The sequence below is a fragment of the Juglans microcarpa x Juglans regia genome, chromosome 4S (genome assembly GCF_004785595.1).
Source record: "Juglans microcarpa x Juglans regia isolate MS1-56 chromosome 4S, Jm3101_v1.0, whole genome shotgun sequence".
NCBI lineage: Eukaryota > Viridiplantae > Streptophyta > Magnoliopsida > Fagales > Juglandaceae > Juglans > Juglans microcarpa x Juglans regia.
The window spans coordinates 21,492,429-21,504,768 of record NC_054601.1 but is presented as its reverse complement, the minus strand read 5'-3'; the positions used below and the strand labels follow the sequence as shown (position 1 = coordinate 21,504,768).

Sequence of the window (12,340 nt, the reverse complement as noted above, 5' to 3'; positions counted from 1 at the left end):
GATAAGGTAGATCCTCCCAATAAGTTGATCCACCGTAGAACAATGAAAATATGGAGGGCATTCGACCTGCCTTAGGCGACATCTGGGAAGCCAATATTCCGGATCCATCTGATCCGATCTGTTTTTCTGGGATATATAATCTTAGAACGTAGATGCGATCGAGTACTCGGTCATGTCATGATTTTCTGAAAGAAGCTACAAAGTGATTAGATAAAAGTAATTTTATAAATTGATATGTTTTAATGTGGTATTTTAAATTATAAAGTTATTTTTATTGTAATGTAAATTTGATGATTTATATGGGATCATGTCAGTTTGTTAGATTATTTCTATGTAATGTTCAACATGAAATTAAATATGTACGTATATTGTTCTTATATATGATATGTTCATCTTAATGATAATCATGCATGATATTATTTAATAAAGTTTGTATAAAACAAAGATTATGGTACTATTATAATTTTATAATAGTATTCAATTAAACAGTATAATCAAATGTGGTATTTTAAATTATAAACTTATTTTTATTGTAATGCAAATTTGATGATTTACATGGGATCACGTCAGTTTGTTAGATTATTTTTATGTAATGTTCAAAATGAAATTAAATATGTACGTATATTGTTCTTATATATGATTTGTTCATCTTAATGATAATCATGCATGATATTATTTAATAAAGTTTGTATAAAACAAAGATTATGGTACTATTATAATTTTATAATAGTATTCAAGTAAACAGTATAATCAAAGGAAAATGACGAACGTATAATTTTATAATTATATGCGTTGTCAGCTATAATATACTGAAGATTATAAGAATATTGATAAAATAAGTCTCAGCATAATGAAAATATCATAAATATGTAAAAAAATAAAAGAAAAAATGCTATTTGTGTACTTTAATTTTATGTATTAATGCGATATATTGAAAATTATAAGAAAATTAATAAAATAAATCACACATAATACAGGTTATGAAAATATCTTAAGTATGTGAAGGATGAAAAAAAAATTATAGTATTATATATGATACAACATTTAATCCTTTTTTAGGAATCACTATTAATGCATATATAAACTATGAAAATATATTTTATATTAAAAAAGAGAAATGATATTTTTAGTATATATTTGTTCCATTTTTTAAAAAAAATTGAGTAAATATAATATTAAAATTGAGTAAATATAATATTCATGCGAAAAAATTAATCTATCGTACACTTTTTTTAGAAAAATAAATAAATGTGAGATTTATATAAAAAAATTAATTTTTTAATAAAGGATTGTTGATGATTGACCGCACCTTAGGCTAGTTCATACGCTTAGTGAGATGAGATGATTTGTAAATTAAAGTGAAATTATTTATAAATAGTAGTGAAATAATTTGAGTTAATATATTTTATGTGATTTTAGGAAATGAGAAAATTGAATAAAAATATTATAGTTAAAATATTATTAGAATATAATATTTTAATATAATTTCTATTTTGATGTTTAAAAAAATTAATTTATATTTTTGTGTTTTGTTTGAAATTTAGGAAAATTGTACTATTAAATAAAAAAGTTAAAAATTTAAAATTGGAAAGTGTTTATATTTATAATATTTAGATATTGATGAGAGATGAGATGAATGGGAAAGATGTTGTTATCCAAATCAGGCATAGTCAAGTACAAGGGTCCATCACTATATCTTTCTTTTATCTATTCTATGTATAGAAAAAGGGGGGATGATACGCGGGGCGGTACCTAATCGTTTGGTCATGTAGACGTGTACGTAAGGCAACATAGCTTGTGTTCTTTGGAGTTAGGACTAGGGTGGTAATATGTTACATGTAAATTTAACATGAATATGATGTGAAATTAGTAAGTTTTGAGTTTTGATATTAATAGGTTCGGATCAAAATGGATAATCTATTAAGACACGATTTATAAATGGTTCATTAACGAGTCAACTCATTTAATACAAAATTAATCCGTTATGACTTGTTTAGATTTTTATTTAAACTATAATTTTATTATTATTGGATTGTAATATTAATATTTTTTAATATTTTTTATTGTTAAGATTGTAATTCTGAACCTATATTTATATTTGTTAATATTGAGATTGTAATATTAATTTTATTATAAGTTAAAATCTGAAAAATATCGATATTTTTTTGATAGTGGGTTGTCTAATTGTTTTTTTAGATATTGTGGCTATTAATTAATACAGATTTTAAATTTTATGTGAAATTATATTAATTAGGTCAAATAAGTGATGTGGATAAACTCAACCTATTTACATGAATTTACATGAAATGGATTGAAATGAGTTATGGTCGTGTTGATTAATTTCTAATTAATTATTAAACGGGTAAAAATGGGTGAGACGACACAGCCAATTATTTAAATGAGTCATGTTGGGGTTTGAAGATCTGATATGTTAACTTAATGGGTCGGGTTCGAATTGAACTATATAGTCAAATATTCATGACTTGACATGACCCACAAACACGAATTGCTACCCATAATTAGAACCCATAAATAAGTATAGTGGAATGAAATAAATAATGGCGAGCCTAGAATGAAGAATACGGCTCAAAATCTTAACTTTATCGTTATTCACTTCCCTCTTGTCTGTTTAGAGCATCCACATCAGGCTCCCCAAAAAACAATTTTATCTAAATTCTAGGGTTTACATTTGGAAAAAATCCCAAATGCATGCTTCATCCGCCTAGCCAAATTGTAGCTCCCAATACATCTCCAATCCTCATTTCAGTTCATCACTCCTGCACAACTTCTCTCTGTCTTACTTGCTATTGACCATCATTCACGTGCCCATCAGGCAGCCCCTCCAATCGTCTCTGGTAATTAGTCTCTTCACCTTCGATGCCCACACACCCACACACACACTCTCTCTCTCCCTCTCTCTCTCTCTCATCAGAATGCTGTGAGCCAATTATATATTTGTTCACCCATATTAGTTCATTGCTCTGATATTCTTTGTGATTTACATTACTCTGTGATATACTCGAATGAGACTCTGATTTATAGCTCTGGTATTCTATGTGATTTTCTCGAATGGGTCTCTGATTATTCATTGTGATTGACATTTGGATCTCTGATTTTGGAAATGTGGCTGTAAATTTGGAATTTGTCATTTTTGCAGAGTATTGAGGCTCTGATTTACATATTACTCGGATGAGTCTTTGATTTGATTTACACAGAGTTAGGCTTGTTAGCCAGTCAGAACATTCAAAATGCTAAGATAATTCAGATCAGACAGACAAATGAGTTAATTCAGATAAGTCATGCATATCATAGCAAACGTATAAATAGTCATGATTGTAAGTTCTTAGCATGAAATATTTTATGAAAAATTTATGTTAAGTATGTTTATGTTATGATGGGTTTCTTACTGAGTTATGGACTCATTTTAATTTGTTTTTATGTTTTTAAACCACCCAAAGTTAGAATATTTATGAAGGTAGAGCTGCATGACAAGACTTAGTCTAGGAAGGTGTGACAGTGGTCTGGATCATGTGTAGATATTTTAAGTTATGATTTTTATGGCATACTCTTTTAAGAAATTTTAATAAATGCATCCATGCACTGTCATTTATGATTCCAATATTTTAATACAAAAGACTATTTATTATTAGGAATATTTTTACTTGGAGATTACTTTAAAATAATAATAAAATATTTTTAAGTCAAGTTTAGTAGTAACACTCTAGATCCCGTGATTTTATATAAAAAAAAAATGGTGTCTTTCTTAACTGTAGGGAGCAGGTTGTTACATAAATAGATCTCACAAATATTTCAAATATGACAGACAGTGAAAATACAACTAGATATTTTTGCCAATATTGCTATGCCAACATTTTTAGGGAAAATAAATCTTACAATTAGGAATTTTTTAGTCACTACTAACAACATAAATTATAGTGGATTGCAGTTTTTCTAATTTTAGGAATATAATCTCCATTGATGCTCAATTATGTCTGATTGGAGTTGATGATGAGCCAAATTGTCTCTAATCTCATGGTGACGTTGAATGAACATGAGTTCAGTTGTAGGATTGCACAAGAGAAGCAGATCCTCATCAAGTTGTTCATACTCGAACTTAGGAACCCCATTATCATCACGTTTATCTTCGATGTTAAGTTGAATTACGCATGCTTTCATTATAATTGTTAGATCACTGATTTTGAACATTCCAGCAGGTCCCCGAAGTATTGCAAAGCATTGTTGAATGACCCCAAATGCACGCTCTATATCCTTTCTTGTTCATTCCTGTGTTGCAGCAAAATATTTCTTTTTGTTCCCTTATGGAGATGTGATTGTCTTCACAAATGTTGACCATTTCCACGCAAACGGAAAATTTTTTCACTTCAATTGCATACAATCAAAGGTTCCTAACATCCTGAGAAATCTATGTTGTTCATCAACAACAAGCAATCGAGCAATATCATTGGTATTTGGAGACCTCAAATATTCATTAGAAAAAATATTTATAACTATGGTTACAAATTTTTTCAAGCTCTCCATTGCGGTGCTTTCTTCAATTTGTATGTATCAAAGTTTTTAATATCGTTTCGATTGAGGCAATGGAATGAAATATTTCGGCACCAGTATTATTTCGATGTACCGTTTCTAGATAGTTTATATATAGATAAATTACTTATATATATATATATAAAATATGTTCCAAAATAACAATAATATGAGTCTTAAAAACATATATACATGATAAAAAAAAATGGAATGGCATGTGACTTTTCTCGTGCTACACCCAACGTAGCGTCCTTTCTCCTTATTCATACCCTCTATATTTATATATATCATCAACCTAGAGTTTGAGTCAATTCTATATTCTTTTTTTTAAAAAAATAATCCTTGTAATCAGACATATTTGGCAAACCCAATTTGTGATGCACCAAATCGAAAGGCCTGCCACATACACAATAGCCACACATTACATTTTGGCCTGACACAAATATTTGGACACATCACATTGTCTAGTACCTAGCAAACGTGGTAGCCCTATTGTCTAGTACCTAGCAAACATCACATTGGCACACATCACATGTTGGTAGGCCTATTGTCTCGTAATCAAATAGATTTGGCAGACCCAGATAGATAGAATCGAAAAAGTAGATCGATCTAGAAAAAAATTATTTATGAAACATCCATTTGAGTTCACTCTTAATTAGAAAATCACCATGGCGTTCACTTTTAATTAACATTCCAGACCGATTTTTCTTATATCGGATGAAATCTGAAAATCGACCCGTATTGACCGAAATGACCGGTATTTGACCCAGAACAAAAAACACATTCATCGTACCGAGTACTGTTCTGGCATGAGAAGTTTTTGTTGTACCGGCCAATACGAAATGGTATTTAAAACTTTGGTATGTATTCAGCTATTAAATCAGCAATTATCTTTTGTAGGGAAGATAGACCGAGACTCCCAGAATTATCTCTTCTTTGGATGAAGTAGAGCTCAAAATCCTCTACCTCATGCTAAATATACAGAAACAGAGGACGACCTATACGAAATCTTATTCGAAATAGATTTGAGGGATATGTTGGTGCTTCTGCAAAATAGTCACGAAATAGTCGTTCGTGCCCTTCAATATGATCGTACTTAATGTACTTACGACGTTGGCAAGAACCACGATGAGTAGATGTTGATCCTCAATCGTCATTAAAAATAAGCTTCACCTCATCTTCCGAGTCTAAATGAAGCAGCAATTTGCGAAGGAAAGAAAAATCCAATTAAGAAGCGAGTGGAAAATGAGGCCGAAATGACAATTTCCTCTTAACATGAAATGAAACTTAGGCTGCTCTAGATGTGAATGGATCCTTAAGTGCTCTTATTAATACATAAAAATTTTACCATTTGCAAATATGTTCGTTAGGAAATTGGTAAAAATCCAAATTACCGTTGCAAGTTGAAAAGGATATGTTACAGCTAGACAAAAGACAAAAATATCATCGTTAGATAAAGGGCAAAAACTGTTACCATTAGACAAATGACAAAAAATATTAATGTTAGATCTCAGAGAAAACCATAATTAACCATTAAAAATAAAATACCAAACGAATATTTATAAAAAAAATTATTATTAATGAAACTGTAATAATTTCAAAACTATTGGAGAAATGTTTTATCTACAAATAAATCTCATAAAAATAAATTCATAAACTGACATGGTTTGACGTGATGTATCAAATTGTACAATATTTTTTATTATAAAGTAAATTTAACGTATCAAATCAGTGGAATGTGGATGTAGTGATGTTATAAGGAAATCAACTAAATGTAATAAAAGGACTCAAATATGGAATAAGAGCAATGTTGGGGAAGTGTTTGACAAAATTCATCAAAGACTCATACTCATACGTATTTGATATGGGAAAACATCGAGGGTTTCCCAACCTCCATACAGCTCAACACATCCAACTTGTATGGCTGTGTTCCAATTACTTGAATCAGTTCCATAACTTACATGGAGTTGTTATCACAATTTAGCTATTTTATACGGGACCGTATTGTCTAAATTACAGGCACTTGTGAATTTTCGTATGGTGTTGCTAGCATTCTTTTGGTTCTCTTCATACTATTCCAAGCTAGAGTCTATTGTCAAATTTAATTGTTGTTATGATTGGCATTATAGTTGCATCGACTCTTTCTATGTTGATTATAGTATCTTCCCCTTGTTCTTGTTTCACTTCAATTTTAAATGGTGTGCCATTTGTTTTCATTGAATGAGGCCTGACCATCTCAACCCTTCATTCATAGTGGAATTGGAATCGTAATAGTTCCATACAGTCTTTTTGGTCGTGGCTCTTTTGCTGGCAAAGGAGTTGTGGAATAGTTTCACCAATATTTTCTCATCCATTGATTAGCTTTTAAAAATGTCTATTCAGTTGCCTTGATTCCGCATGGTATTGATTCTTTTTCTTAAGAGAATCTCTTCCTCAAAGAATTTTCGTGTAAATGCTTCAGTTTTCTCTTTTTGTAAGTTGCTATATGTCTTTTAGCAATGCTTTGTATTTTATTTTAAAGAAGACCAATAGTAGGCAGGCGCGCACAAAAAAAAAAAAAAAAACACACACACACACAGAGTACCGATGACTTTTTACCCGATCCTCGGATCGGATTACATTTCACTGGCCATGGCTGTAGGCCGAAAAGTCATTGGGCGGGCTAATGTACAGGCCTAATTAGTAGTTGGTCAAGTATAGTTCAAATATCTATAGAATAGATTGATACTAGGATTTTGAATCATTAAGCAAAGAGAAATATTTTAGTTATAAAGTGATTACGTAAAAGTAATCTCATAAACAGATGTGGCTTGATATGATTTGTCAGATTGTAAAGTTATTTTTATTATAAAATAGATCTGATGGATCACATGAAGTCACGTCAGTTTGTGAGATTACTTATGTGTAATCCCTTTCATTTAAGAATTGAAGTACTTTTTATTGAGTTAGTTCAAATCATAGAAAAGTTAATTTTTTAGTCTACCTTCTTTTTATTATTTTAATTATGAGTAATAAAAAAATATTTCCAATTTTTATGTTTATTAAGGTTGTTAGGTCACTGCAAATAATATTAAGTCAGACTATATAAGACAAACATATTCGTGTAAGAAGTTTATCATTCTGCATCCCAAACGATAATTCGACTATTAATAAATCGTTTATAGCATTACATCTCTAGAGATTCTCATGACTAACATAAATTTTTAGGACAAGTTTATGCTATTCACTGTCAATATTAGATAATAGAACTAGTTGTGTTCACCACTATTTCAACATCTAGCCTTCAAAATTTTTAGAGAGGACTGAGGGAGGAGGCCGGAAAATTTTGGTGGCTAATCCACCGCATGAGGTCCGGTTTCTGTTCAGTTTATAAAATATGTTTAAATGTTATGGGATATAGCATTCTGGTATTTTATGTAGTGCTAAAAGATAAAAAAATATCTGATGCAAGTATTGTATAATGTTTATATGCATTGTATCGCAGGAATAATAACAACAAAATTGTTACACGTGCCGCGTTACAAAATGCTAAAGGTGCCACGTTATTACTCCTGGCCACGTGGAAGTGATAGAAGCTGAAACGTGTCGTTTGAGATTAAGTTTAATTCGTCGCCGACGATGGGTAAACGTGTTGGGACATAATAAACGTCTTAGGTTACATAATTATGAGTAGACGTGTTCGGTTTGAGTTGACGAAACTTCATTTCAAACCGAAACTTCTAGACGTGTTCGAGTAGAAGTTTCGTGGCACGTTTAGCAATTTGTAACGCGGCACGTTTAACAATTCTGTCGTCATGCATGTTCATACACATAAATATCAGGTCTACCGATATATATAAGTTAGTCCATAGTAATCCAAAGTACTCACTCTTAATCCATCCTATATCAATGCAAAGAACATTAGCAGCTAGCTAGCTTACCTTTATACAGTACTATTTCGTTGAAATTCTCAGCCTTTGCTAGTGATTTTGTTTCCGCTTGTTAACCTTGAAAATGGCACATTACCAAAACAAATACAGAGCAGCCCAAACTAACGCGTATGGCAACGTTATCCGCACAAACGAATACGGCAAAGCTATCCGCACAGACGACGGCAACGTTATCCGCACAGACGAATGCGGCACCGTTATCCGCACAGACGAATACGGCAACGTTAACCGCACAGGCGGCAAAGTTATCTGCACAAACGAATACGGCAACGTTATCCGCACAGACGAATTCGGCAACGTTATCCACGCAGACGAATACGGCAACATTATCCGCACAGACGAATACGGCAACGTTATCCACACAGACGAATACGGCAACGTTAACCGCACAGACAAATACGGCAATGTTATCCGCACAGACGGCAAAGTTATCCGCATAGACGAATACGGCAACATTATCCACACAGACGAATACGGCAACGTGATTCATACGGATGAGTATGGCAACCCAATCCGCCACAGAGGCACTACTCTCCAAGGTGTGCAGCACCAGCACCGTCATGACCATTACGGCAAGCTTCATCGCTCTGGAAGCTCAAGTTCCGTAAGTACTCCTCGATCTCAGTAGTACATGATAAACATACTTTTCTTTCCTATCTTCTAAAACCTTATATATTGTTTTCACCTTTTGTTTTACCATATATCTATGTTTTTCTGTGAATTAATTTAATGTAATACAGCCTGAGTACGATGGCCAAGGCGGCTGCAACGTTATCATCATGAATTATCATCATTATGATCATCCATAGAAGAAGGGTGTGTGATGGAAAACATCAAAGAGAAGCTTCCTGGGCACCGTAGTACTACTTATGATCAGCATAACCAGCACTACTAGTTGTCGCATTTCTGGACGTACCTACGTGCGTAGGTGTGTGTGAAATGCTCCTTTGTAACTGAGGATCGGACTCACTCATGATTAAAGTCCAGATCCGGTTCGTAAGAGATTTGCTTAATACTGGCTTAATGTATATTGCTGTACGTAGTTTTTAGTTAATATGTTATGTCGTGTATATATAAGAATATACCATCGGGCTAATTTACAGTACTACTTATTCCATGATACCCTAATTAATTAATTTATGTCATAATCCTTCCAATAAGTTGATCCAACGTAGAACAATGAAAATATGGAGGGCAATCGACCTTGCCTTAGGCGACATCTGGGAAGCAAGCCAATATTCCTGATCGATCTGATCCGATCTGTTTTTCTGGGATATATTATAGGAAAATGATAAGATTACTCTTCATTTACTACTAATTTATTCCTCTTTTTATATTTGATTTTTTTTATTTTTTATTTTATTTAATGGTTAAGAAAATGACTATCTGTAAAATTATATATTTTTTTAATTTGTTCTTAATGATTAGGATGTTAAAAAAATGATTAAAAAAAATAATAAAAAAATAAAAAATTTGAAACATAACATCAATGATAAAAGGAAGAGTAAACTGGTTGAAAGGCTATCATTACCCAATATTATAATCCTTAGAACGTAGATGGGATCGAGTACTCGGTCATGTCATTTTCTCAAATTATCTTTTTCTTGTACTTGGTTGAGGTATATATATGTACGTTTATTTTTCTTAGGGTTTGTTTGTTTTAGAGATGAGATGAGATGAGATGAATTAAGATTAAAGTTAAAAAATTAAATAAAATATTGTTAGAATATATTTTTTAATATTATTTTTATTTTAAAATTTAAAAAAGTTAAATTATTTATTTTATTTTGTATTGAAAGTTAGAAAAGTTGTAATGATTAGATGAGATGAAATGTGATGTGATGTTTTTTGAAAACAAACGAAGCTTTAATGATAATCATTTTATTATTTAATATAGTTTGTCTAAAACAAAGATTATAGTACTATTATAATTTTATAAAAGTATTCAAGTAAACAGTATAATCAAAGGAAAATGACGTACGCATAATTTTATAATTATATGCGTTGTCAGCTATATATACTGAAGATTATAAGAAAATGGATCATAAAATAAGTCTCAGCATAATGAAAATATCTTAAATATGTAAAATGGTAAAAAGAAAAATTAAAGAAAGAATATTGTTATTTGTACTTATAATTTTATGCATTATTGCGATATATTGAAAATTATAAGAAAATTAATAAAATAAGTCGTAGACATAATAATAGGTAATGAAAATATCTTAAATATGTGAAGGATAAAAAAACATTATAGTATTATAATATGATATAGCATTTAATCATTTTTTAGGAATCACTAGTAATGCATATATATATATATATATATATAAACTATGAAAATATATTTATATTAAAAAAGAGAAATGATATTTTTAGTTTATGTAAGTGTCATATTATTTTTAAAAAAATTGAGTAAATATGATATTCATATGAAAAAATTAATCTATCGTATTTATTCTTTTAAAAAAATGAATAAATGTGAGATTCATACAAAAAAAATAATCTTTTAATAACAGACTGTTGATGACTGACCGCACCATGGGCTAGCCCATACAGCCATTGGCCCGATTTAGATAGTGAGATGAGATGTTCTGTAAATTGTTTGTGAATAGTAATAAAATGAATTGAATTAATATATTTTATGTGATTTTGGGAAATGAGAGAATTTAATAAAAATATTATAAAGTTAAAATATTATTATAATATAATTTTTTAATATAATTTCTGTTTTGATGTTTGAAAAAATTAAATTATATTGTGTGTTTTGTTTGCAAGTTTAAGAAATTTGTAATGATTAGATAGAAAAGTTAAATTTTTGAAATTGAAAAGTATTTGTATTTGTAATGTTTAGATATTGACTTGAGATGAGATGAATGAGAAGGATGTTGCTATCCAAATCAGGCATTAGTCAAGTACAAGGGAAAAGTTCTTACGCACGATCACTATATCTTTTCTTTTTCTTTTATCTATCCTATGTAGAAAGAGGGGAATATACCACCCGGACCTTGCACTAAGCCGTTTTCTAAAATTATTTTGGATTTATATGTATGGAAAACGAGTTTTGTTGAATATTTTTATGGGCCGATATTTTTTTAAGAGACAAGTTGAAATATTGCTGAGTTTGGTCCGTGACCCAAAATCTAAGAGAAGAACCCTTTTATTTATTTATTCTTTTTATTTATTAACTACCAGTCTTGACCCCAATTTTTTTTTTTTTTTTTAAAGTGGGCTCTACCCGATCACCCCAAGACCCGCGCCCCTTTTTATTAAATTGAGAAACCCAACAGCTGTTGTTTTTAGAAACTCCCCACCTTTTTCACGTCTCTTTCCATTAGTCATAAGCATTACTTATGCACGTCTCTTTCCTCTCTTATCTCTAGGGTTTTATCATCACCTTCATATATATACACGTATTCCTCTACTGCATGGAAAAAAAAATTGCCCAAAACTTGTTGCTGCCGTTAGCCATAGCACAACCCCCATCATGTTGCACCCCATTGCCGTGACCCAAAAAATCCACCGCAGCTCGATTTTTAGCCCACTGCCTTGAACCTTGTGAAACCGGTAGCTACCAAGATTCCCTTCCATGCACCGCATCTCGACCACCCACGGAGATGCTGCTTAGCCATAACCGAGAGTAGAACAAACGGAAACTACATCGTAGCCTCCCACGTAGTTGCACCCTCACGGCCTCCCCGCAGCCCACAGCCTCCATTACGTCCAGCAGCCTCGCCACCCCGAAGCCAAGCCAACCACGTCGCTGCTCCTCCCTCTTGCCATGGTCTCTCTCTCTCAGTGTTTCGCCTCCATGTGTAACACCCCGTATTTTAGTGTATTTTTACTGAAGGAATTATTTTTATGTAATT

At 31.5% G+C, this 12,340-nt stretch overlaps 2 protein-coding genes across 16 annotated transcripts in view; both read left to right on the top strand.

Annotated features, from left to right (window-relative positions):
* The window catches only part of LOC121262318 (mesocentin-like), a 227,672-nt gene that overhangs the window by 68,977 nt on the left and 146,355 nt on the right, over positions 1–12,340 (top strand). The window contains exon 10 of one of the 15 annotated variants that reach the window (XM_041164747.1): positions 9,319–9,382. The exons of the other annotated variants lie outside the window; for them this stretch is intronic. Coding sequence (XP_041020681.1) covers positions 9,319–9,369 — 51 coding nt within the window. The 3' untranslated portion in view covers positions 9,370–9,382. Of the gene's footprint in view, positions 1–9,318; positions 9,383–12,340 lie in introns of those variants that run through there. 15 annotated transcript variants of the gene reach the window in all.
* LOC121262320 lies at positions 8,407–9,382 on the top strand. The gene is made up of 2 exons (XM_041164755.1): positions 8,407–9,078; positions 9,215–9,382. Exons 1-2 carry the CDS (start codon positions 8,539–8,541, stop codon positions 9,281–9,283), a joined length of 609 nt encoding a protein of 202 aa, XP_041020689.1. The 5' UTR covers positions 8,407–8,538; the 3' UTR covers positions 9,284–9,382.

Coding starts and splice junctions, on each gene's coding strand:
- LOC121262320 (XM_041164755.1), top strand. CDS start 8,539: ATGGCACATTACCAAAACAAATACAGAGCAGCCCAAACTAACGCGTAT. Junction 9,079..9,214: donor GCTCTGGAAGCTCAAGTTCC/GTAAGTACTCCT, acceptor AATGTAATACAG/CCTGAGTACGATGGCCAAGG.